Source organism: Notothenia rossii (genome assembly GCF_949606895.1).
Source record: "Notothenia rossii genome assembly, contig: scaffold_72, whole genome shotgun sequence".
Lineage (NCBI taxonomy): Eukaryota > Metazoa > Chordata > Actinopteri > Perciformes > Nototheniidae > Notothenia > Notothenia rossii.
The window spans coordinates 90,001-103,783 of NW_027639908.1; the positions used below are offsets into that span (position 1 = coordinate 90,001).

The following is a 13,783-nucleotide window of genomic DNA, read 5'->3' on the forward strand; positions in this document are numbered from 1 at the left end:
CCCATGCCTCGTCTTCTTTCAGACGAGTGGAAAGAGAACGTCTCAAATCCACATTTAGGAGTTTATTTCTCTAACTGTCTGCAGCCTTCTCCTAAACTCCCCTTATATAACGCCTCATTTGCATATTTAAACACAACCTGTCAGAAAACTTGTAATATAAAAGATAGTTGTGTTTATGTCAGAAATGAAGGTGGGAAGTTTCATGGTGATATCTGTGTGTTCAATATGTGACCCCATCCACCTGCAGAGTGTTCAACAGGTAGGGGCTTTATTCACTTTTGAGAAGTGTTTTTAAGAAAACATTATTTAGACTTTTTAAACTGTTTCTCCCCAAAAAATAATCAACTTAACTCCTCGTTTCTTTCTTTAATTATTCAGACTCTTTTCATAAAATATTAAAAATGTTTGCTCTGAAAGGTTCCCTCGTATTCTTTCCTCTTAATTAATTAGACTTTCCTCCTTTTGCATTTTCAAATTGAATCAAATTTACTTCATGAAATATCTGAACCTTTTTCCTCTAAAATGTTGGACATGTTTGTTCAAGTTTCACACACACACACACACACACACACACACACACACACACACACACACACACACACACACACACACACACACACACACACACACACACACACACACACACACACACACACACACACACACACACACACACACACACACACACACACACACACACACACACACACACACACACACACACACACACACACACACACACACACACACACACACACACACACACACACACACGTCAGTGATGAAGCTTCACGGGGAGATCTGTTCTTTTCTATACATTCTCCTGCAGTGTCTCATTTGACCCTCACCCTCTGCCGTAGCTCTCCTTCTCTAACTTCCTGTACCTTTAAATGAAACTTCCTGCTGCTCTCCCAACGTCTGACACACACTGACGCTGTGTGTGAATCCTTTACATGTTGAAGTGTGTGTGATACCCTCCTGTCGTGCTCTGTATGTCAGGCTGCACCAGCGTGTTTCTAGCAGGAGACGATCCACACACACATTATGTTTGTGCTTCCAGAAAGACTGTGGGGGAGAAGGTGCACCCACTCCAGAACACACACTCTGTCTTTCAGGAGGAGTCTGAAGAGTCTGAGAGGCAGTGGAACATGAACTCCTCGTGGTGCGTTCAGGTGCAGAGGATAAACAAAGCCTTGGGAGGGGGTTGCTGCTGATGCATTGTGGGATATAATGTGTGAAAACTATAAAAAGTTAAGAAGAGCTTCAGTCTGAGGCCCTCGTCTCCGTCATAAAGAGTCTTTCTCTCAGGTGTTTCAGGGTGGGGGTTTCAGGGGGGGTCTCAGGTGTTTGGGGGGGGTCTCAGGTGTATGTGGGGGGTCTACAGGTCGTCGCTCTCCACCAGGCCCCCAGGCTGCAGGGGGGAGGAGTCAGGGAAGAAGGCGGCCTTCACATCGAGTCCTCGCTCCGTCAGAGCTGCGTAGCAACTGCTGGAGGGGCGGACCTTCTTCATCCGGGGGGCGAGGGGCTGCTGCCACTGGGCTGGGGGGGGGAGAGAGGGGGGAGAGGGGGGGAGAGAGAGGGGGTTATTATTTACAGTTTTGTTCAGTTGCTACAACAACACACAAAAATCTCACATAAAGCACAATTATTTGAACTTACACTCAAAGAGGGTATGTCGTTTTGGGTGCAGGGCGTGTGTGTGTGTGTGTGTGTGTGTGTGTGTGTGTGTGTGTGTGTGTGTGTGTGTGTGTGTGTGTGTGTGTGTGTGTGTGTGTGTGTGTGTGTGTGTGTGTGTGTGTGTGTGTGTTGCATGCATGTAGCAGCTGTGTGTGTGTGTGTGTGTGTGTGTGTGTGTGTGTGTGTGTGTGTGTGTGTGTGTGTGTGTGTGTGTGTGTGTGTGTGTGTGTGTGTGTGTTTGTGTGTGTGTGTGTGTGTGGTTATCTACGGAGGTCTAAAGCTGTCCTCCGTAGATCAAATGTATGAATTAAAGAAATATCTATCAACAAATGAAGCGATGATGAATAGTGTGTGTCTCACTGTTCACGTCGAGGCGTGCGGTGCTCGATATGATTCCCGCCTCGTTCTTGGCGGAGACGGTGAACCAGCCGGCGTCCTCCTTCATCGCCGGCTGGATGATCATACACAGGTAGCCGCAGTTATCCTGGTGCATGCTGGGAGATAATAGAGACACACACATTTAACGGGAGGGGATGAGGTCAGGGTATAGTGTGCATTGTTTGTGGGGGGGGGAATGCAAATGAAAGTGGTGTCAACAGGAGAGTCCCTGAAACACAGACGAGGACTTCCTTTCTTTTTGGTGATCTGTGTTTTAAAATAGATTTCAGGGTTTAAACCTCTTTGTTTATGTTTATGACTTTAAAGAAAGTGTTTACAGGGTCATTTTAAGAAGTTCCACACTTGAAGAATATACTGTACTGTATATTGTGTTTCTGCTTGCATAGAGAAAATAAATCTGTGAGGAAACATGCTTTCCAATATTTAAAACACGGGGTAAAGTGCAGCCTCTTGTGGCCGAAATGAGTACTACACCAACAAACACCTGAGAACAACACTCAGAGCAAAAAGACAACACTTTCTTCCCGTCTGTTGACGGATCTAAATAAAATAACTGGGAGAAATACTCCTGTAAACAATCTGTAACACTTGTTTTATATTTACATAGTATTTACAAAGGAATAGAAGAAATAAAATATTGAATCAAATTCGGCAGTTATCTACAGGCATGAAGAGAAGCTGTATTGCTGTTGTTGTTGTTGTGTACCTGATTCTGTCCGTGTTGTGGGTGATGGACTCGTTCTCCCTCTTCCAGAAGATCTGGGGGGCCGGCACCCCGCTGACTCGGCACTCCATCCTCACCGGGTGACCCTCGCTCACCACGGTGTTCTGGAGCTTCTCCACGAAGGAGGGGGCTTTGTGCATCTCACGAGCTGAGAGAGGACCAATCAGGGGTTAGAGACACGGTACACACACACACACACACACACACACACACACACACACACACACACACACACACACACACACACACACACACACACACACACACACACACACACACACACACACACACACACACACACACACACACACACACACACACACACACACACGTCAGGTGTTTTGCATCATCTTTGGCAATGTTTTGTTTTTGTCAGTTATGTGTCTCTTTTTGTTGTTTTTACTTTGCTTTTTGATAGTTTTGCGTGTGTGTTTGTGTGTGTGTGTGTGTGTGTGTGTGTGTGTCTCTGTGTACCTGCCACGATGAGCTCCAGGTTGAAGGAGTTCTGCCCCGCCCTGTTGGAGGGGATGCAGGTGTAGATCCCGGCGTCTCGGCTGCTCACCGGCTCAACAACCAATGAGTGGACTCCATTCTCTCTCACCAGCATCTTGTGGGCGGAGTCAGGGCGGATCGTCTGTCCATTCAGCTGCCACAGGAGGTCAGGGGTCGGCAGCCCGCTCACCTGAGGGGGGGGGGAAGTAGTGGAGTACAAATACTTTGTTACTGTACATTTTCTGGTATCAGTACTTTACTCCACTACTTATTTTTCTGACCACTTTTTAATTTGACTTCTTACATGTTGAACACAAATACCTGTACTTTCTACTTCTTACATGTTGAACTCAAATACCTGTACTTTCTACTTCTTACATGTTGAACACAAATACCTGTACTTTCTACTTCTTACATGTTGAACTCAAATACCTGTACTTTCTACTTCTTACATGTTGAACACAAATACCTGTACTTTCTACTTCTTACATGTTGAACACAAATACCTGTACTTTCTACTTCTTACATGTTGAACTCAAATACCTGTACTTTCTACTTCTTACATGTTGAACTCAAATACCTGTACTTTCTACTTCTTACATGTTGAACACAAACACCTGTACTTTCTACTTCTTACATGTTGAACTCAAATACCTGTACTTTCTACTTCTTACATGTTGAACTCAAATACCTGTACTTTCTACTTCTTACATGTAGAACTCAAATACCTGTACTTTCTACTTCTCACATGTTGAACTCAAATACCTGTACTTTCTACTTCTTACATGTTAAACTCAAATACCTGTACTTTCTACTTCTTACATGTTGAACACAAATACCTGTACTTTCTACTTCTTACATGTTGAACACAAATACCTGTACTTTCTACTTCTCACATGTTGAACTCAAATACCTGTACTTTCTACTTCTCACATGTTGAACTCAAATACCTGTACTTTCTACTTCTTACATGTTGAACTCAAATACCTGTACTTTCTACTTCTCACATGTTGAACTCAAATACCTGTACTTTCTACTTCTCACATGTTGAACTCAAATACCTGTACTTTCTACTTCTCACATGTTGAACTCAAATACCTGTACTTTCTACTTCTTACATTTTGAACTCAAATACCTGTACTTTCTACTTCTTACATGTTGAACTCAAATACCTGTACTTTCTACTTCTCACATGTTGAACTCAAATACCTGTACTTTCTACTTCTTACATGTTGAACTCAAATACCTGTACTTTCTACTTCTTACATGTTGAACTCAAATACCTGTACTTTCTACTTCTCACATGTTGAACCCAAATACCTGTACTTTCTACTTCTCACATGTTGAACTCAAATACCTGTACTTTCTACTTCTTACATGTAGAACTCAAATACCTGTACTTTCTACTTCTTACATGTTGAACTCAAATACCTGTACTTTCTACTTCTTACATGTTGAACTCAAATACCTGTACTTTCTACTTCTTACATGTTGAACACAAATACCTGTACTTTCTACTTCTTACATGTTGAACTCAAATACCTGTACTTTCTACTTCTTACAAGTTGAACACAAATACCTGTACTTTCTACTTCTTACATGTTGAACCCAAATACCTGTACTTTCTACTTCTTACATGTTGAACTCAAATACCTGTACTTTCTACTTCTTACATGTTGAACACAAATACCTGTACTTTCTACTTCTTACATGTTGAACCCAAATACCTGTACTTTCTACTTCTTACATGTTGAACACAAATACCTGTACTTTCTACTTCTTACATGTTGAACTCAAATACCTGTACTTTCTACTTCTTACATGTTGAACACAAATACCTGTACTTTCTACTTCTTACATGTTGAACACAAATACCTGTACTTTCTACTTCTTACATGTTGAACAAAAAATACCTGTACTTTCTACTTCTTACATGTTGAACCCTAATACCTGTACTTTCTACTTCTCACATGTTGAACCCTAATACCTGTACTTTCTACTTCTCACATGTTGAACCCTAATACCTGTACTTTCTACTTCTTACATGTTGAACACAAATACCTGTACTTTCTACTTCTCACATGTTGAACTCTAATACCTGTACTTTCTACTTCTCACATGTTGAACTCTAATACCTGTACTTTCTACTTCTCACATGTTGAACCCTAATACCTGTACTTTCTACTTCTTACATGTTGAACTCAAATACCTGTACTTTCTACTTCTCACATGTTGAACCCTAATACCTGTACTTTCTACTTCTCACATGTTGAACCCTAATACCTGTACTTTCTACTTCTTACATGTTGAACACAAATACCTGTACTTTCTACTTCTTACATGTTGAACACAAATACCTGTACTTTCTACTTCTTACATGTTGAACCCTAATACCTGTACTTTCTACTTCATACATGTTGAACACAAATACCTGAACTTTCTACTTCTTACATGTTGAACTCAAATACCTGAACTTTCTACTTCTTACATGTTGAACTCAAATACCTGTACTTTCTACTTCTTACATGTTGAACTCAAATACCTGTACTTTCTACTTCTTACATGTTGAACTCAAATACCTGTACTTTCTACTTCTTACATGTTGAACTCAAATACCTGTACTTTCTACTTCTCACATGTTGAACTCAAATACCTGTACTTTCTACTTCTTACATGTTGAACACAAATACCTGTACTTTCTACTTCTTACATGTTGAACACAAATACCTGTACTTTATACTTCTTACATGTTGAACACAAATACCTGTACTTTATACTTCTTACATGTTGAACACAAATACCTGAACTTTCTACTTCTTACATGTTGAACTCAAATACCTGTACTTTCTACTTCTTACATGTTGAACACAAATACCTGTACTTTATACTTCTTACATGTTGAACACAAATACCTGTACTTTCTACTTCTTACATGTTGAACACAAATACCTGTACTTTATACTTCTTACATGTTGAACACAAATACCTGTACTTTATACTTCTTACATGTTGAACACAAATACCTGAACTTTCTACTTCTCACATGTTGAACTCAAATACCTGTACTTTCTACTTCTTACATGTTGAACACAAATACCTGTACTTTATACTTCTTACATGTTGAACACAAATACCTGTACTTTCTACTTCTTACATGTTGAACACAAATACCTGTACTTTATACTTCTTACATGTTGAACACAAATACCTGTACTTTATACTTCTTACATGTTGAACACAAATACCTGTACTTTCTACTTCTTACATGTTGAACACAAATACATGTACTTTCTACTTCTTACATGTTGAACTCAAATACCTGAACTTTCTACTTCTTACATGTTGAACTCAAATACCTGTACTTTCTACTTCTTACATGTTGAACACAAATACCTGTACTTTATACTTCTCACATGTTGAACACAAATACCTGTACTTTCTACTTCTTACATGTTGAACTCAAATACCTGTACTTTCTACTTCTTACATGTTGAACACAAATACCTGTACTTTATACTTCTCACATGTTGAACACAAATACCTGTACTTTCTACTTCTTACACGTTGAACTCAAATACCTGTACTTTCTACTTCTTACATGTTGAACTCAAATACCTGTACTTTCTACTTCTTACATGTTGAACTCAAATACCTGTACTTTCTACTTCTTACATGTTGAACTCAAATACCTGTACTTTCTACTTCTTACATGTTGAACACAAATACCTGTACTTTATACTTCTCACATGTTGAACACAAATACCTGTACTTTCTACTTCTTACACGTTGAACTCAAATACCTGTACTTTCTACTTCTTACACGTTGAACTCAAATACCTGTACTTTCTACTTCTTACATGTTGAACACAAATACCTGTACTTTCTACTTCTCACATGTTGAACACTAATACCTGTACTTTCTACTTCTTACATGTTGAACACAAATACCTGTACTTTCTACTTCTTACATGTTGAACTCAAATACCTGTACTTTCTACTTCTTACATGTTGAACTCAAATACCTGTACTTTCTACTTCTTACATGTTGAACACAAATACCTGTACTTTCTACTTCTTACATGTTGAACTCAAATACCTGTACTTTCTACTTCTTACATGTTGAACACAAATACCTGTACTTTCTACTTCTTACATGTTGAACTCAAATACCTGTACTTTCTACTTCTTACATGTTGAACCCAAATACCTGTACTTTCTACTTCTTACATGTTGAACACAAATACCTGTACTTTCTACTTCTTACATGTTGAACTCAAATACCTGTACTTTCTACTTCTTACATGTTGAACTCAAATACCTGTACTTTCTACTTCTTACATGTTGAACACAAATACCTGTACTTTCTACTTCTTACATGTTGAACTCAAATACCTGTACTTTCTACTTCTTACATGTTGAACTCAAATACCTGTACTTTCTACTTCTTACATGTTGAACACAAATACCTGTACTTTCTACTTCTTACATGTTGAACTCAAATACCTGTACTTTCTACTTCTTACATGTTGAACTCAAATACCTGTACTTTCTACTTCTTACATGTTGAACTCAAATACCTGTACTTTCTACTTCTTACATGTTGAACTCAAATACCTGTACTTTCTACTTCTCTCATTTTCCAAACAGGCTGGTTCCTTTAGTCTGAATGTGTGTTTGGTGGCGTGATCATTATTATTTAGAGTCATTGCGTGCCTATTGATTTGAACACGATCCGTGTATCCATCATTTCCTGGTCTTCTCTAAAGAAGAGGGACCAATGGAAACGTTGTCATGTTGCCGTTGGTCAGCATGGAAACATTCATTAGCTAACAATGACATTATTGTTCTATTAATATAAAGGGAGGTCAGGTACTCTTTAAAACAGCTGTTAGTTATGGGTACTTTTTAGTGAAGTACATTTCAAAGCCTCTTTACTTTTACTCTTCTCTGTAGGTTGCAAAAACTGCAGAGAAGTGACAGCACTCTGATAAATGGTGGTAGGGTTTTTTGTTTTTTGGAGGCTTCCTCATGGACCTCCCCCTGAATAGAGAACATTGATGCTAATCTCTCTCTCTCTCTCTTTCGCTCGCTCGCCCCCTCTCTCTCTCTCTCTCTCTCTCTCTCTCGCTCGCTCGCCCTCTCTCTCTCTCTCTCGCTCGCTCGCCCTCGCTCTCTCTCTCTCTCGCTCGCTCGCCGACTCTCTCTCTCTCTCTCTCTCTCGCTCGCTCGCCCTCTCCCAGGATTGTCTGACCTCTGAATGGCTCTTTCAGAACGTTCCTCTGCAGGATAAAGAGCCGGAGCCTGTTCCTCACACACTGTGAACACACACACACACACACACACACACACACACACACACACACACACACACACACACACACACACACACACACACACACACACACACACACACACACACACACACTGTGAACACACACACTCACTGTGAACACACACACTGTGAACACACACACACACACACACACACACACACACACACACACACACACACACACACACACACACACACACACACACACACACACACACACACACACACACACACACACACACACACACACTGTGAACACACACACACACTGTGAACACACACACTGTGAACACACACACTGTGAACACACACACTCTCACTACCAGGGACAAACTGGACACATTACACACACTCCCTCTTGTTTCCTGTTTGTTTGTATTGAGGATATAACAAATGATGTTTTCCTAAATTCAAAACTGTGAGAGAGGAGCTCTCAGAGAACACAGGGATCTGAGTCGTAGCAGACCGTTAACATGCACTGAACGTAACAGGTAACTTCCCCCTCCAGTGCCAACATGTGTTCAGAAGATAATCTCTGTGTCAGACAAACGTTTAGTTCATCATCAACTGATACCTCTTCAGCTCGAGCTAACCAAAGACCTGATTTCAGGACCAGCAAAAACACATTCAGAAACCATTGACCTCCAGACCAGGGGGACAGGACGTACCTACCCTCTCTGTTCCTCATGTCCTCTCTCTGTTCCTCATGTCCTCTCTCTGTTCCTCATGTCCTCTCTCTGTTCCTCATCTTCTCTCTCTGTTCCTCATCTTCTCTCTCTGTTCCTCATGTCCTCTCTCTGTTCCTCATGTCCTCTCTCTGTTCCTCATGTCCTCTCTCTGTTCCTCATGTCCTCTCTCTGTTCCTCATGTCCTCTCTCTGTTCCTCATGTCCTCTCTCTGTTCTTCATGTCCTCTCTCTGTTCCTCATGTCCTCTCTCTGTTCCTCATGTCCTCTCTCTGTTCCTCATGTCCTCTACCCTCTCTGTTCCTCGTGTCCTCTCTCTGTTCCTCATGTCCTCTCTCTGTTCCTCATGTCCTCTCTCTGTTCTTCATGTCCTCTCTCTGTTCCTCATGTCCTCTCTCTGTTCCTCATGTCCTCTCTCTGTTCCTCATGTCCTCTCTCTGTTCCTCATGTCCTCTCTCTGTTCCTCATGTCCTCTCTCTGTTCCTCATGTCCTCTCTCTGTTCCTCATCTTCTCACTCTGTTCCTCATGTCCTCTCTCTGTTCTTCATGTCCTCTCTCTGTTCCTCATGTCCTCTCTCTGTTCCTCATGTCCTCTCTCTGTTCCTCATGTCCTCTCTCTGTTCCTCATGTCCTCTCTCTGTTCCTCATGTCCTCTCTCTGTTCCTCGTGTCCTCTCTCTGTTCCTCGTGTCCTCTCTCTGTTCCCCGTGTCCTCTCTCTGTTCCTCGTGTCCTCTCTCTGTTCCTCGTGTCCTCTCTCTGTTCCTCGTGTTCTCTCTCTGTTCCTCGTGTCCTCTCTCTGTTCCTCGTGTCCTCTCTCTGTTCCTCGTGTCCTCTCTCTGTTCCTCGTGTTCTCTCTCTGTTCCTCATGTCCTCTACCCTCTCTGTTCCAGGGTGTTCCCCAGCTGCCCTGTGCCAAGGCGCTCTACAACTACGATGGCAAGGAACCAGGAGACCTCAAGTTCATCAAGGGTGACATCATCATCCTGCGCCGGCAGGTGGACGAGAACTGGTACCACGGAGAGATGGGGGGGGTGCACGGCTTCTTTCCCACTAACTTTGTGCAGGTCATCAAGCCGCTGCCGCTGCCCCCCCCTCAATGCAAGGCTCTGTACGACTTCGAGCTGAAAGACAAGGAGGCGGACAAAGACTGCCTGCCCTTCTCTAAGGTGAGGCGCTGAAGTGAAACTCACACGACTCACTTCCTCTGAGATCTCCTTCTCTAAGGTGAGGCGCTGAAGTGAAACTCACACGACTCACTTCCTCTGAGATCTCCTTCTCTAAGGTGAGGCGCTGAAGTGAAACTCACACGACTCACTTCCTCTGAGATCTCCTTCTCTAAGGTGAGGCGCTGAAGTGAAACTCACACGACTCACTTCCTCTGAGATCTCCTTCTCTAAGGTTTGAATTCAAAAGCTACCCTGCAGAATACAAAGCCATTCAAACTAGCTGCACTGAGTACCTTTACTCAAGTACACATTCTGAGTACTTCCCCTCCTTCTCTATGTGAGCAATAAACAGTAGCTTGCTGATTCAGCAGTTTTCCAGCCTGTGTTTTCCTCCTGAAAGCCCCTTTAATGAAGCCCCCCCCCCTCCCCCCCTCATTACCTCAGTGCTTCCTCCCTCAGCTCCAGCAGCTCTTAGTCTGCAGATTCTTAATGAGCTTCCTCCTCCTCTGTCTCCCTGCAGGACGACGTCCTGACGGTGATCCGCAGAGTGGACGACAACTGGGCAGAGGGCATGCTGGGAGACAAAATTGGAATATTCCCCATCTCATATGTTGAGGTGAGTTCTTTAAATGTCACCAAGCATGAGTGGAATAAATAAGATAGGGTGGACCTCCAGGAGTTTAAACAGCAGCCGGGTAAGAATGAAAAGCAGCACAGATTCACACAGGATTAGAATGATATACAGAAGCCCAATGAAGACCCTTCAAACAGTGCCTTCCTGATCCGTGCTGCAGAGCTGCTCCTGTTCATGGAGCCACTCGCCATGTCTTTGGTGCTCTGCAACAACAGACTCTTTATTTCATGTTTATACCTTCTTTGTTTCTAAAGCTTGGAGAAAACGGTCAGGATGGTCCATTTGTTTAGAAGTGACTGAACTCTCTTCCTCTCAGCGCGCGCCCTCAAACCAAAATGCAGATGTTCCCCGTAGAATGTGACGCCAGAAAACAACATTTCTGTTCCTCAGAAACGGTTTGATTCCTCCAGAAATCTGAGAATCAAGCAGAGCGTCAGACGCAGAGACAGCTTTTACGGAGCTACGACGTCACGTTGTTGTTTACGTCACGTTGTTGTTTACGTCAGGAGACATCTTGTTTACGTCACGTTGTTGTTTACGTCACGTTGTTGTTTACGTCACGTTGTTGTTTACGTCAGGAGACATCTTGTTTACGTCAGGAGACATCTTGTTTACGTCAAGTTGTTTGGGTCAAGTTGTTGTTTACGTCACCTTGTTGTTTACGTCACGTTGTTGTTTAGGTCACGTTGTTGTTTAGGTCACGTTGTTGTTTAGGTCACGTTGTTGTTTAGGTCACGTTGTTGTTTACATCAGGAGACATCTTGTTTAGGTCACGTTGTTGTTTAGGTCACGTTGTTGTTTACGTCAGGAGACATCTTGTTTACGTCACGTTGTTGTTTACGTCATGAGACATCTTGTTTACGTCATGTTGTTGTTTACGTCACGTTGTTGTTTACGTCACGTTGTTGTTTACGTCACGTTGTTGTTTACGTCACGTTGTTGTTTACGTCACGTTGTTGTTTACGTCAGGAGACATCTTGTTTACGTCAGGAGACATCTTGTTTACGTCAAGTTGTTTGGGTCAAGTTGTTGTTTACGTCACCTTGTTGTTTACGTCACGTTGTTGTTTAGGTCACGTTGTTGTTTAGGTCACGTTGTTGTTTAGGTCACGTTGTTGTTTACATCAGGAGACATCTTGTTTAGGTCACGTTGTTGTTTAGGTCACGTTGTTGTTTACGTCAGGAGACATCTTGTTTACGTCACGTTGTTGTTTACGTCATGAGACATCTTGTTTACGTCATGTTGTTGTTTACGTCACGTTGTTGTTTACGTCACGTTGTTGTTTACGTCACGTTGTTGTTTACGTCAGGAGACATCTTGTTTACGTCACGTTGTTTAGGTCACGTTGTTGTTTAGGTCACGTTGTGGTTTACGTCACATTGTTGTTTACGTCACGTTGTTGTTTACGTCAGGAGACATCTTGTTTACGTCACGTTGTTGTTTAGGTCACGTTGTTGTTTACGTCATGAGACATCTTGTTTACGTCACGTTGTTGTTTACGTCACGTTGTTTACGTCATGAGACATCTTGTTTACGTCACGTTGTTGTTTACGTCACGTTGTTGTTTACGTCATAAGACATCTTGTTTACGTCACGTTGTTGTTTAGGTCACATTGTTGTTTAGGTCACGTTGTTGTTTAGGTCACGTTGTTGTTTACGTCAGGTTGTTGTTTAGGTCAGGTTGTTGTTTACGTCACGTTGTTGTTTAGATCACGTTGTTGTTTAGGTCACGTTGTTGTTTAGGTCAGGAGACATCTTGTATACGGGGTCATGTTATCTTCATATATAAAGACGATCAGAGCCACAGCACTCGTGCCATGTCTTCCTAGAGGACCCTGGGTAGTGTCTCCGTTGCTCGTCCTCTGAACGGCGTCCTGTGAGTTAGAGCTCATTATTAATGCATGAGTCCATGATAACACAGATCACAGCTCTCTCAGTGATATGAGTGAAGTGTGTGTTGATGTTAAATGAGTCCTGAGGGTGATTGACGTCCGGCTCGTATTGAGAGGGTTCATCTGATGGAGGTCATGAACCCTGGCTGTAGCGACGGCTCCATGTGCGCAGCCTTTACATGGATATCAGAGAGCACCATAACAATGATCTTATTGCCTCAAGACAATTTCATTTCGAAGCCCATACTTCTTTACTTCTACTTGAGTAAAGGATGTGTGTACTTCTACTTGAGTAAAGGATGTGTGTATTTCTACTTGAGTAAAGGATGTGTGTACTTCTACTTGAGTAAAGGATGTGTGTATTTCTACTTGAGTAAAGGATGTGTGTACTTGTACTTGAGTAAAGGATGTGTGTGTACTTGTACTTGAGTAAAGGATGTGTGTACTTGTACTTGAGTAAAGGATGTGTGTACTTGTACTTGAGTAAAGGATGTGTGTACTTGTACTTGAGTAAAGGATGTGTGTACTTGTACTTGAGTAAAGGATGTGTGTACTTGTACTTGAGTAAAGGATGTGTGTACTTGTACTTGAGTAAAGGATGTGTGTACTTATACTTGAGTAAAGGATGTGTGTACTTCTACTTGATTAAAGGAGGTGTGTACTTCTACTTGAGTAAAGGATGTGTTTACTTATACTTGAGTAAAGGATGTGTGTACTTCTACTTGAGTAAAGGATGTGTGTACTTGTACTTGAGTACAGGATGTGTGTACTTGTACTTGAG

General features: G+C 42.0%; 2 protein-coding genes across 2 annotated transcripts in view; one reads left to right on the top strand and one right to left on the bottom strand.

Moving 5' to 3' along the window:
* The window catches only part of LOC307027265 (palladin-like), a 4,088-nt gene extending 577 nt beyond the window's left edge, over positions 1-3,511 (bottom strand). The window contains exons 1-4 of the mRNA XM_079695474.1: positions 3,275-3,511; positions 2,783-2,948; positions 2,038-2,171; positions 1-1,539 (exon numbers count right to left, since the gene is read on the bottom strand). The exon at positions 1-1,539 is cut by the window's left edge and continues 577 nt beyond it. Coding sequence (XP_079551600.1) covers positions 1,379-1,539; positions 2,038-2,171; positions 2,783-2,948; positions 3,275-3,407 — 594 coding nt within the window. The 5' untranslated portion in view covers positions 3,408-3,511 and the 3' untranslated portion in view covers positions 1-1,378. The remainder of the gene's footprint in view (positions 1,540-2,037; positions 2,172-2,782; positions 2,949-3,274) is intronic.
* A 5,628-nt stretch (positions 3,512-9,139) lies between these two features.
* Positions 9,140-11,224, top strand: LOC307027260 (E3 ubiquitin-protein ligase SH3RF1-like; the record flags this gene model as incomplete). The annotated part of the gene is made up of 3 exons (XM_079695471.1): positions 9,140-9,163; positions 10,201-10,476; positions 10,997-11,224. 3 exons carry the CDS (start codon positions 9,140-9,142, stop codon positions 11,132-11,134), a joined length of 438 nt encoding a protein of 145 aa, XP_079551597.1. The 3' UTR covers positions 11,135-11,224.
* Positions 11,225-13,783: the final 2,559 nt, after the last annotated feature.